General features: G+C 42.4%; 1 protein-coding gene across 1 annotated transcript in view; it reads right to left on the bottom strand.

The window, feature by feature from the left end:
- Frem1 (FRAS1 related extracellular matrix 1) overlaps nt 1-13,707 on the bottom strand; it is a 148,883-nt gene that overhangs the window by 71,027 nt on the left and 64,149 nt on the right. Inside the window, exons 15-18 of the mRNA XM_048452996.3 lie at nt 13,583-13,676; nt 10,603-10,855; nt 2,295-2,489; nt 930-1,115 (exon numbers count right to left, since the gene is read on the bottom strand). Coding sequence (XP_048308953.3) covers nt 930-1,115; nt 2,295-2,489; nt 10,603-10,855; nt 13,583-13,676 — 728 coding nt within the window. The remainder of the gene's footprint in view (nt 1-929; nt 1,116-2,294; nt 2,490-10,602; nt 10,856-13,582; nt 13,677-13,707) is intronic.

Here is a 13,707-nt window from a genome sequence, read left to right as displayed (position 1 = left end):
TGTCTACATAACAGACATCAAGAAACTCACTGCGCTGAGCGGAATTAGTGGGCTTGATGTCCAGCTAGCCTTAAATCAAAAGAGGAAAATTGTGAATTAAATCACAAGAAAAGTTGCATAATCTTTAATTTGATTAATCTGAAGTCTTATCTCACTCAAATTTAAAAATACAAATGACTAAAGAAGATTGAAAAATAATTTACTTAAAAAGTATTATCTTTGGAGGATTTGGGTTTTGCTTTTTATTTACGTTTTGTTTTGTTAAGGGCTATTCTGATTGCCGAGAAACATTTTGCTTTCAAAATTAAGCTGGGTAGTGGTGGTACACACCTTTAATTCCAGCACTTGAGAGGCAGAGACAGGAGGACCTCCAAGTTCAAGGCTAGTGTGGTCTACAAAGTGAGTTCCAGAACATCCAGGGCTACACAGAGAAATCCTGTCTCCAAAAACAAAAATGAAAAACAACAACAACCACAGATTAATGTGACCTACTTGAACATTCAGGTTTTCTCTTTCAGTACCAACCATGGCATATTTCTCAGTATTTTCCAGTAATATCTATTAAAAATGCTAAAAGACTGTGAGAACCAGACCCTGTGGTTCCCACCAGATTAAGTCTCTCGCAGGGCCGTGTTGCCAGGAAGGCCTTGGAAAGGTGAGTACTTCAATGTTGATTCATATAGTTTTTAAAAGTGAAGTTTCTAATTATTTCAGTTATTAATGTCCATGCATTAGGAAAACTAAGTTAAAAGTTAAAATGAGAGAAGAATTAAGACTCAACATATCAGCTAGAATCATCAGAATAATCTCTTGAAAGCATATATGGTGACAGGGATGTTATGAATTCTTGTGAATTTCCTAAGCATGGTCCAGCTGGGCACATCCACGAACACTAACAAGACACCGCGGGTCAGGAGACCAGGACTCACCTATGCTTATACCCTTGTTACTTTTCTCAAAACCTGCAGAAGGGAGTGTGTTTTCAAGGTAGCCGAACTGGGGATGCGACACCAAAACAAATTCTAAGTCATCTGGCGTGGTGTCCGGGTCAGTGGCCGTCAAATGATGCGTAGTGAGGGTTCCTGAGAAGCCTTCGTCCACCACGAGCGGCCTACCTGCGCACCAAGAACAGCAGTCACGTGAGATGGCTCAGTGGGTAACGGCGCCTGCTGCCAGGCCCGATGACCCAGGTTTAATCCCCAGAACACACACTCACAAAACAAGTAAATAAAAACGTAATAAAATTTAAAAACACACACTTCTGTGAGCCTGAACTCCTCCATTGGAACAGTGAGGACTGAAGGGTGTGATTGCAACCCCAACTTGCGCGGCCTCCCACGGGCAAATACGCTTCCATGGGAGAGGCTCGTTTTCTTGGGCATAAATTCTCTTTGCAATAAAAAAAAATGCAGGGGTAATGAGTGGGATTTAATTTGACTTATGGAATTGTATACTTCTTCTTCTACAAGCCAGCCAGATGATAATGGAAAGGCGGCAGCCACGCTAAACGCTCTGCTACAGCCCTGCAGCCATTCTCAAGGAACTCTGATTTCCCTTGTGTCTCTATAGAAGTGATGAATGAAAATAAGAATTGCCAAACTGTTTTAATGATAAGCCACTAAATGTAGTTTATGTACTCCTCAAGATCAGTCGCTACCAGTGTTTGTCAGAGTGCTAATTGCCTGAGAGCGATTATGAATTGCTCATAACGAACATTTTTTTTTCATGCCTTGGTGCTTAATTATTCTGCTGGGATAATGCTTCCTTTCCAGAACATTGCTTGGGAGATGGTTAGCAAATTACAAGAACGTTCATACATATGCTTATTTTTCTGTGAGACAGAACATAGACATAATGCCTATGAAGAGATGACTTTCTGAAAAACACGTAAGGTTAAATGTATATAAATGGTCTCTGCGGTAAACACATTCTGTGCTAGTAGAAATTATTATGGATGAAATAAACTATTCTCTCTCCAGCCAGCAAATGATGTTTTCCCATGTGAAATAAAGCAGGATATCTGAGGCTCTCAACATCCTTGTTGTAACACACACACACAGAAACATACATGCTCTTGTGTTCTCTGTACATATGGAAACACATAAATTTTCAAGCAAGCAAATTCTTTTGCCCTGTGATTGTTTTTATTACAGATTTTGAATTCATTATACTTTTCTGTCGAGATCATTCCTGGACAACAATGGCATTTCTTGGTGTTTTAATCTAGAGAATGCTTTCACTAAACCTTGGTTGGGACACTAAGACATTCATACACATGGGAACAACACAGTCACCTATGATGACTGAAGGCGGCTGGTTGTCGACGGGATGCACCGTGATGTTGAGCTCGTACATGGGAAAGGACTCGTGAAGAGGAGCAGATGGATCGGGTCCATTGTAGCAACAGTCATTCACCAAAGGGCTGGCCTCACCATCCGAAACCACCAATATAATGGTGTCCAAACAAGGTGCCAGCCCAATCTCACCACCTGGAAAACAGAACACCAAAGCCGACTCCACTGATAACCTTTTCTGACCACAGTGAGTAGAAAGGGAAGGAATTTGTGGGGCTAAAATAGGAAACTCAATTTTATCACTATAAAATTAAATATAGCCAGGAAAATAATGTAAAAATATTTGTCCATCTGTTGACTCTTTTGAAATCCCTGCCAGCCATGGACCACCATATGGAGGAGCAAAGTGGGCCTAGCATGGGCCTGACAGCTCATAAATGAACAAGAGGCAGGGATGAAGCCTGACTAGGGATGCTTCATCCTTCCCTCCTAACCCTTTGATGCTAGCAACAACCTCCGGGAGAGGCAGAAAGTGCCCTTGTTCCCTTGATTATTATCTCTCCATGTGCATTGACCACCGGAAATGAACAAGCACCAACCACACAGCAGTCATGAGACACAGAGGACTCTGGATAAGTGTAAAGAAAGGTCATCTACTCTCTGGCCATTTCTTTCTGTGTTTCTTTTACTACACACTAGCCAATCACTGATCAGCAAACAGGACAATCTGCACTAGCCCATCACATACCAACAAACAGGACAGCCTATGCTCTCCAGGTAACAGAAACGTCCTGAATGTGGGCTCTTGGCAATTCTTAAAGAGCCAAGAAGGAAACAATGCTGGGAGCCCTGAAGAAAAGGGAAGGGCAAGGGGAGGGAGGGTGAGAGGAGAGAAGAGGGAGAAGGGAGGGAAGAGGGGCAAGAGAAAGGGGAGGGGAAAGAAGAGGGAAAGGAAGAAAAGGGAAGGGGAAAGAAGGGAAGGAAAGAGAAGGGGAGGGAAGGGAAGGGAAGGGAAGGGAAGGACCAGAAGCTCAGTGACGTTATTTCCTCTCACCAGACACATTGCCAAATCTACAGAGTACTGAGCTTGAGCTTGATGTGATTTTCCTTATTCAAAAAAACCCAAAAAACAAGGAAAATTCAGAGGCAATACCATTGAGTACGCAAATGAATAAAAGATCAAAAACTAGAAAATCCATGGTGAAGTTTAGAGAGTTCAGTAGAAACCATTTGTTTGATAGCTGCTGGGAGAGGAAGGGTCAGTTTTCTTTAAGAGTGTGACGTCTGGTTGAAGAGGGTCCAGGGGAGGTGCCACACCCAGGGGTATTTAGAGAGCACAAATTGATTTGATGGGTATAGATGGGTAGGTAGATATATATATATATATGATTGATAGATGATAGACAGACAGACAGATAGATAGATTTATAGATACATACATAAAAAGATATATATATATGCAGATATAGATAAATAGTGATGGGTAGGCAGAAAGGTAGGAGTGGATCTGGGAAGAGGTGGGAAGGAGAAATAAATATGCTTAAAATGCACTATATTAGATTTTGAAAAAAAATAATTAACATAGTTTTCAATAAAGGAAGCACTATCCTTCAACTTTGGCAGGAATAAAAAAAAGAGATCTCAACTTTTCAAAGTGATGACAAGAAGTAAGCTGACTTAGAACATTTATCCATTAGTTACTCATTTGATAAACATCTACCCAATCCCACAATGAAATAATTAGCTCCCTGGGCATTCCAGCAGAGCAAAAGCAGACATTCTGCTCCGGCAAAAGGCACTTTTTAAATATGCTGAATGTCAAAGAACCTACTGTGTGCTACCCACTATGTGAACATAGACAAACAAATAGTGAACACAGTGAGAAGAAAATTAAGAAAGCGATCACACTCAAAATACTTAAAAATAAAACAAAATGCAGAAGTTCACAACAACCAGTGAAAGAAATGATAAGGACATAAAAAACAGGAGATATATGCCATGTTACCACTACCCAAAGTGTTGGAGAGATTCAACCAAATCCCGTCAGAAAGTGTGCAATTTTACTAGTTATCAGAAAAACGTTAGTCAAAAACCACAGTGAGTTACCTTACTCAGCTGAGCATTCATCACAAAAAAGACAACTAACAAATGCAGAGAAACACAAACATTGCTAGAGGGAGTGTAAAGTAATTAGAGTTTTATGGGGAACGCTATGCAAATTCCTCAAAAAAATTAGAATGACATATGACCCAACAATCCCACTCTTTACTGGATTCCCAAAAGAGATAAAATTTCTACACCAAAAGATACGTGACACCTCCCATGTTTACTGCAGCATTAGTCATGAGGGAGAGAATGTGGGGCTGCTCCAGTACCCTTCGCTGGGTGACAGAGAACAGGTGATATGTTTACGCTACACCAGTTACAGCAACCTGGGTAAAATTCAAGAGCATTATGTAAAGCGAAACAAGCCAGATCCAGAAAGCAGTTTTGATGGAGTACAATATGGAGCTAGAGAAGGGGGGAAAAATCCAGAGAAGTGTGCTGGGATAGGAGTTGGGGGAAAGGCTGAGAGAAGGATAGTCTGTGGAAGAGGGTAAAAGGGATATGATACTTGCATGGTTATAAAACAATTACATAATTTCTCCTTCCCTTCCCTTGATCCTAACCCTCCCATGTGCCCCTCCTGGCTCTATTTCAAATTCACTTCTTTTCTCATTAATTGTTCGTGTGTGTGTATGTGTTCCTAAATATGTACAATCTGCTCAGACTGTATAGCATTACTTGTATGCATATGTTTTCAGAGCTGACTATTTGGTATTGGATAACCAATTGGTGTGCTCTTCCCAGGGGAAGACCATGTCTCCCACTCGGCATCCCTTTGTTGTCTGTAATACTTTGTCCAGCTTTCTCCCTTCCAAGTTAGCATGTCGGCTGGTATGATCCTTGTTCAGGTCAAGTTTAGGCAGCCATGTGGCTGAGACTTCACAGGTGTCACTTCTCTAACATTTCTCATAGCCCCTCTGTTCTTCTGGCTGCTATCATCTTTCAGCCCCCTTCCCACAATGATTCCTGAGCTTCAGGTACGGGAGCTGTGCTGTAGAGGTATTGGCTCGGGCCGGGGTCTACAGCTTTGCGTTTTGTTTGGCCATAGTTTTCTACAATTGCCTCCATCTGTTATCAAGAGAAGTCTCCTCAGTTGAGGGGCGAGGACTACCCTTAGCTGTGGGCATCCGGACAAATGTTTGGATTGTTGTTAGGGGTTGTGTTGTTTTAGTGCAGTTGTGGGTTCTCCTCCAAGACCCGTGACTTCACTAGCCGTAAGCAGGTGGCTAGGTCTCCAGTACCAGGCATGATTTCCCTCTTGTTGACAGGGTCTTAATCTAGTTAGAGAGCCGTTGGTTACTGCCAAGGTACGCATGCCACTACAACACCCTAGGGGTTGTCAGGTCATGCTGGCCACTGCTCTAGTTTACAGGGGTCATGGCTATGGATTACTTCCCCTCTTTAGAAGCTTGCATAGCACCTTCAGGTACCATGAAAGCAGTCCTCTGAGAGGAAGCATTTGGGTGAGTTTAAGTTCACAGACCTCTGTGTCTGAAGTACACGGTGTCTTCAGCAATAGGAACTTAACTCCTACCTCCAAGGGTGAACAATTCCCACAGACATGCCTGCAGGCCAGCCCAGTATAGACACTTCCTCATGGAGACTCTTTCCCCACCTGATTCTCAGCTGTGTCAAGTTGATAATGAAAACTAATCAGTACAGGTGATAAAATTAATCAAAACCCTGAAGAAAGGCTTGAAACAGGTAAGTCACAGAGACATTCCGTCTTTAATGCCAGGATTCTTGGTATCAATTCAAGCAGTGCTAAATGATACCAGTGGAGTAAAGGAGTGAACGTTCTCATGAAATGAAGCATTCAAAACATCCTTTGAGTCTATCATTCCTTCTAATATAATGTAACTAAAAAAATGTATGCGAAATCATTTACCCCCGTGTCCTTCTAAGTCTTATTATTAATAGTTCCTTACACGGCCATCACACTAAAAGAGATCTAGATGTTTGTAAATCTGCTTTTTAGAATTCAGAAGGCAGTGTAAGAGAACATGACTCATCTTACTATAATTTATCTGTGCTTCATAAGCCTGCTAGAGATGTTGTAATTATTCAATAAACAATAACCATTGGCCTTTGAGTCCCTTCCCCGTAAGACTATTGGTGATCTCCAAAGCAGAGGGGAGTACACAAACCTGGAGCCAGCCTGGGGCACAAATCTGTCTATGTTTACTATGTCCTTAAAATCTGAGTGGGGCTGGATTCAGAAGGAATTGGACAAATATCAACAGTGGAAGAAGTTTTTAAGACAACATAGCATTCAAGCTGTGGCATGATTCCTACCAGCTGATTTTACTCAGATTTACCGTGAGAATTAGGTGGAAAATGAAGAGGGAAAAGAGGCGAGATGTGCCATTTGTCAAGGAGAAGAACGTGCTGTATGTAAGCTGTGAAGTAAAGGTGTGTGGGTAAGGGGCTGCAGTTGTTTAAAAGCAGTGGCATACTTTGATGAGGAAGTCAGGAAGGGGCTAGAGGACGCTGTGTTTCAGGAAGCAACAAGATCTCATGGATGGGTTGTTTCAGAGCATAAAGCCGCAAGCTTGTTTGAAATAGCGAACCATGGGAGTGCTATGCTTGAGCAGGATGGTCTAGGAAGATGGTTTCCAAGACTCTTCCCCCCAGACACTCAGGCTGCTTTCCTCATTGCTAGTGGCCAAGTCAGAAGAGCGGTAGGAGGCAACTGAAGTTCAAGGTGTCAGCCCACCAATAGGTGACTCCCTGAGGAGACCACAGCCCCTGGAATGTCTTTTGCTTCTGCTGTGTCTTTACATGCTTGCTGCTGCCATATTTCTCTGGTATCTGGCATGGTGTGAATGGGTGTGGGGAGATCCCCACTGCCTGTAATGTAGTGTTTAACATGGAGACATTTCCGTATACTGGGCATTCTTGCCTGCGGATTATTATGAAGATGACTTTTTCCTAAGCTGTACTGTCTAATTGATAATAATGTTAGTTTACATCAAGTTTTGATGATAAAAAATATAAACAAGGACGTGTCACACAGCTAGAATATGAGTTTCTATTGAGAACCCATTTAGACTGTGGCTTAGGTTAATAATTTAAAACAACAACAACAATAACAACTGAGTCCCAGTAGCCCAGCTTGCTTAAATTCTTTTAACCTTAGTGTTGGGAGGTGTGTTCACAGGTTTTGGGGTGCATAACAGCTGAAACAACGCTTTGAAAATAACATGAAGTTAGACTAAGATGTTTTCAACATCTTTGAGGTAAAAAACCCAAGAAGGATAATCTAAAGTTTTAGGAACACACATAGTTGAGTTAAGAACACTTTAAGGTGAGGGAACAAGAACAAAGCAGCCCAATTATTACTAACTGACACTTTTCTTGTTTGGATTGGTTGATGACCAAAGGTGATGATTAATTCCTTATACCGATTTCTTCCATTAATCTCTTGACATAAAAAATTGTTAATGGGTGGATATGTGGTGCGGGAGAATTGTCTGTATTCTGTCAATCATGTTTTAAATAAATGCTGATTGGCCAGGCAGGAAATATAGGTGGGAAAACCAAACAGGAAGGAGAGGTGGAGCAAAGAGAAGAGGAGTATTCCGGGAAGCAGGAAGCTCCCTCCGCAGTTCTGCCCAGACCACTGGAGAGGCAAGATGTAAGCTGCCCTGCTGAGAAAGGTACTGAGCCATGTGGCTAACATAGATAAAATAATGGGCTAACATAAGTTATAAGAGCTAATAAGTAGCCTGAGCTAATGGGCCAATCAGTTTATAATCTTATGGAGTCCTCTGTGTGATTTTCTTTGGGACTTGCTGGCTGTGGGGTACCAGGCAGGACAGAAACCCAACAAGCTGGCCCTCCATGTTACAGACATGTACCTAAAGATTTAAAGGAGAGCTGACTGATTCTTCTTATTTTTCATATATAGAAGTTTAGGTTTGTGATTCCTTTAACATTCCTTACTGCCTTTCAAGATAAGGAATGAAGTAACTGGCCCTTTCTTTGTAATTGCAAAATGCAGCCTGCCAGTAAAAGACCCAACTGAGAAGACTATCTTGCTTCCTTCATGGTTAATCTATAACAAATGTATGTGGATTCTTGGGACAATTTGTTTTTCACCTGTAATGTGTAAAATGTTTAATCATGTAAGGGAGGTGAAAAACATGTTGTTACTTATATTCATTATAGTCATTGACTTGAAAAATAGAATGTAATCACATTGTGATTCTTAAATTATCTGAAAAACTTTGTTGGGTATATAAGCTTTAGGGAAAAAAAGTATACAGTAGGAAGAATACAGAAGAATAGAGAATAAAGAAGAAAACCACCAAGAGTGAGTGGGAATGTCATTTTTCCTCAACCCCCTCAGATAAAAAAAGTCATAGTACGAGCCGGCTGTAGATTCCCTTTGAACCCTGTGCTGCTGGAGGCTGGCCTCCCAAGCAGCGATACACCATGTTCCAGGACAGCCAGGTTACTTCTTAAGATGGCAGTGACCCTTGGCTTTGTCCATATGGCGCTGGTTTTACTGGCACACATAATTCATGAGTTAAGAGATCACAGAGGTATGCACCCAAATTCTGAAACCTGCGAGGCATGTTTCCCAATGAGTGGCAGGATTTGGGAGTCAGTGGAGCCTGACGAGATGGGAACTAGCTGGAGAAATAGATGCCAAAGGTGGGCTTTCTGAAGGTGGTAGCCCAGCCCCTAATTTCAGTCTTGTTCTTTGCATCTTGGGCTGTCACCGTGTGAAGGGACTCTGCCGCACGTCTCTGCCTCAACTGAGATTCTCCGTCATGCTACATGGCTGTGTGTGGTCGAAAACTCTCAGAAATCAATGCACAAAATGTCGTCCTTCCCATCCATTTCCTCTGTCAGGTATTTTTTTCATAGCGACACAAAAATAAGTCCTACAGTGTCCCGCTCAGCTAGCCTTTCCAAAGCCCCTTACTTCCTCCATGCCTCCACGGTGTTTTCAGTCTAAAGAAACCTATGGTGTGTTAACACGAAACTGTGATAGTGCGTGACTAACTCAAGCAAGAGGAAATGCATGATGCTGCTTCTGAGCAAATGCTACTAACTTGGACTTAAGTCAATGACTGAGGATTTCTGCTGCTGTGATGAAATCACTGTGACCAAATGCACCTTGAGGAAGCAAGGGTTTATTTCTAACACACGCCCATAAATAGTCCACCATTAAAAGCTGTGAGGACAGGACCTCAAACAGGGCAGGAATCTGGAACCAGGAGCTGGTGCAGAGGCCATGGAGGGCTGCTGTTGACTGCCTTGCTCCCTATGGCTTACTCAGTCTACCTTCTTATAGAACTCAGGACCACCAGCCCAGAGATGGCACTGCCCGCATCTATCTGTAAGAAAATGCCTCACAGGCTTGCCTATAGTTTATTCTTATGGAGGTATTTTCTCAATTGAGAATCCCTCTTCCCAAATAACTCTAGCTTATATCAAACTTGGCAGGAAAGAAGATATGCAAAGAAGGACAGTATGAAGTGCCAGTCAGTCACGGTCATCCTTCCACGTGAAAGGATTTATCTGCACACTTAGATAACAGTGCTTCAGCAGCGGGGACCACACTCCACTGTGGCCCATGGGCTCAGTGCTGCGCCTTGTGAATGTCAGATGCTGAGTTACTACTTTCTCCCGCTGAACGTGTCACATGGAGGGAAGAAATGTCAACTGAGTAATGATATATCAAGGTAACATCAGTGGAAACCTGGTCCTTACAAACCTGCACTCTGTTCTGTCACACGCTACGAGCAAATCACAGAGTGCAAGACATCGACTTGCTTCTAGGGAACTTAGAAAGGACACCAGTTCCTTCTGGGAAGCTGGCTGGTGGTCAGGAGACTTTTTAAAGTGATGATGTCTTTGCTTTAGGTGACCTGCTTTGGTATTTTCATTGTGATTTATAAATCTGTAGGTAAAAAAAAAGTTAACTAAAAAAAAGACAGGTTTGGGTGAGAGGGATTTGGAGGGGGGCCATTTGAACAGTGGAGAAAGTGACGGTGTTCTTTCTCCACATCACACTCAGGCCAGAGGACCTCTGTCCATGGCGACCATGCTTCCAAATTGGGGTGCAGGCTGCAGGCTGCTTTATCTTTAGTGGAAACAAGCATTAAGATTGCAATGCTGTGGGAGCCCATGGCAAAGGATGGAGATCAGACGCCTTCGAATGCCTTCCCCACACCAGGTTGTCACTGACCTGTGTGTTTGTACGTCACAGCCCCTGAGATGACATCTCCCTGAGAGAAGCTGTCCACGCGGATTCCAGCCTTTCTCACCACCCCATGCTGAGGTTGTCGGGCAATCAGAAACAACAGTTTCAAGTCGTCGCTGTCTGCATCAGTAGCAAAAATGTAGTCAGGGGTGATAGTCGCTTCTCCACCCTCTGAACAATGCATCACAGGGATGAGGTCGGCCTTCAGAACAGGTGGCTCATCGTTCACAGGGAATACCTAAGCAGGAAAAACAAGAGCACAGCTTTGAGGAAAAGAAGAAGTGACAAACGTCCCAGCTGGTAAAGCACAGCTCACAGTCACGGTAACAGGCATTTTTCATCTTCTGGACACATGGAACAATAGCCGTGAAATTTGGCCAAAACAGCCAGAGTCTCAATTGGTGGAGGAATGCTCCACATGAGAGATCATTTAGGCAGGAAGGGAGTCTGTGGCTATAGCTGGGAACTCAGAGTGCTCACTATTCTCAGAAGACAAAGCAGACATGCAATACAAAGCATCCCTCGCTTTAACACACAGCCTCTTTTATTAATACACACACATTCGGCAAGAATTCAGGGCCCAGTGGTTGGGTGCATGTATATCCATGACATCCAAGGTATTTTTATTTCAAATTACCAGGTGATTCAAAGATTTCTGCCACCTTCAGCTTCTGGCTATCCACAAAGTTTCCACGGGTCCACAGGAAACAACAGCATGTCAAATGGCTTGAGTCACAGGGTTTTGTTTGTTATTTGATTGGTTGGCTTGTTGGTTGGTTGGTTGATTTAACTTTGTGGCTGTTTGTTAGGCTGCTTGTTAGACTGTTTGTTTGTTTGGTACTAGCTTGTGAGCCCATGTACCCTTTCAGCCCTACACAACCTTTTACATACTTGGCCATAGTGATCTTAGTAAGCATCAGTTTCAATTGCCGGTCTGCAGGGTCCTTCAGTGTCGCCTCTGCTCCCCCCATGATTCTCCTAAGAGTCTCTGGTGTCACCTGCCACGGGGGCCTTCACCACCCCTCTCTTTTTTCACCCAAGCACACACTCCTTGCCATCTCTCATGGCCTCCGTCTCCCCCTTGAGCCTGCCCAGTACATGCTGACTCAATCTCTTTGTACAACTGATCTCTGCCTCAGACCCCATGAGTGTTTTCCAAGGGAGAATTCCTGATCACTCAGAATAATTGAGAAGCTGCAATTATTTACACTTCTGTTCATAAAACATATATATGTAATATATATATATATGTATATTAATCAATTATCTTTGTGATTATCCAGTTAGTGGCTGTCATTCTCTGTGGTCTGTAATTTTAAGAACAGGAACCTTGTTTATCTTATCCATAATTGTTCAACAAGCATCTGTCTAAGTCCCCACATGTATTACAGAAGGTGCTAACTAAACATTTGCTGGATGAATAAATGAATGAATGTAACTTTACATGGTTCCTAGGCATTCAAAGGCCGTAGACAAATATAAAAGAACGATGCTGATGCCTTCCTATAATGGATACCGGGATGCGTGGGTAGATGCTCTAATTTAGTTATGAAACGTGTAAAAATGTTATTGTCTGATCTCCCCTTTGCCTATGAAGAAAAATAATTATCTTTGTCCATATCTTCTATGTGAATCTGTTAAAGACTTCTCTTTCTTGCTTGACCCTATGAAATTTTATTAATTTGTTCACATGGATGGTAACTGTGAAAAGTCATTGTGAGGGAAAAAAAATCACAAAGATTGTCCAAAAATTGTTTTGTCTGGCTTTTAAAAATTATGTCCTTTAATTTAAAAAGTAACAAAAAATTTAAAAAAATAGTTTCTTTTGCTAAGATGTGCTGCTTATTGCCAGGCATAATAAAATGGTCATATAGAACAGATAGGTGTAGGCTCTTTCCTCAAAAAAAAAAAAAATGAAAAAGTAACTCAGAAAATCTTTTTTTGTATATAAAAGTTTTCCATAAAGAAAACATTATTTCTTGAAGCTGAAATGGTCTCCAGCCATTCACAGAGCCATCACAGGTGTTTGTGAGGAGTAAGGAGGAAAAGGAGAGACAGTATAGAACCTGGCAGAGCAGGCGATCAATACCAGCCAGGGAGGAGCAGGGCCACAAAATGAGGAAGAACGCCTCACATTACACCCCCAAGTTCATAGCTTGGAACCAGCTGCAGACTCTTCAGGAGCCCAAGCATGTGAAAGAAAGATAATTCCTTCCTTGTCTGTTTTTAAAAACAACCTATAGATATTAACACTCTATTAATGACCGGCTATAAAATATCTTCCAGACACATAGCATCTTATGTCAGTGAAATCTAGCCCATTCTCAAACAGGAAGAGATGGAAGTGAGCAGGATGAGAACACTCAGGGCCCTTCGGGGAACATGATAAACTTCTCTCTTAGCAACTACAAACACTTGCAAACCATCCGCTGATGCTCATGGACCCGGTCACTCACATCAGAGAAACACCCAAGTTCTCAGAAGTCCCTTGAACATGCGCCAACTTTGTGAGTAGACTTTGTCAAAGGAAGAGGGGAAATGACTTCAGGGTTGTGGTATAGACATTCCTAATGGAGCCCCACATGCATGGCTTTGTCCTTAAGGAAAGAGAACCCCAGAGGTTCTGGACAGTCTTCCCAGCTGCTAATAGAGCTTGTGTGTCATAGTTCAAAAATATTAGACATAGTTTATATCACAGAATAAACTACGTTTTAAATTGGGTATCTGTATTCAAGCTTAGACTAATTCTAGCTTCAGATAAACTGGCGTGGGGTGGGGAGATGGAATGAGCAAGTCTGTTTCAGTAGAGTCTTTGTCTCTACCGCCTAACTAGAGACACTCACAGACACAGCTGGCAACCCTCTGCTTTGCAGTCTGTGTAGCTTACGTTGTTCTGGGACCCCGAGAAGTTCCCAGAATAGAGGCTTCACATTCAAATGACTCAGGGAGGAAACTTTCTACCTACCTCAACGTGTAGGACAAATTCTGCTGAGTTTGTGCCATCTGTGACCTCCAAGAATATCTCATCCTGGAAAACCTCAGTTCCGTCATGGCGATACCTACAGGGATGGTACGGAAGCCAATCTTTTA

The sequence above is a fragment of the Myodes glareolus genome, chromosome 3 (genome assembly GCF_982192425.1).
Source record: "Myodes glareolus chromosome 3, mMyoGla1.1, whole genome shotgun sequence".
NCBI lineage: Eukaryota > Metazoa > Chordata > Mammalia > Rodentia > Cricetidae > Myodes > Myodes glareolus.
This window is presented reverse-complemented; position numbering and strand designations above follow the sequence as displayed.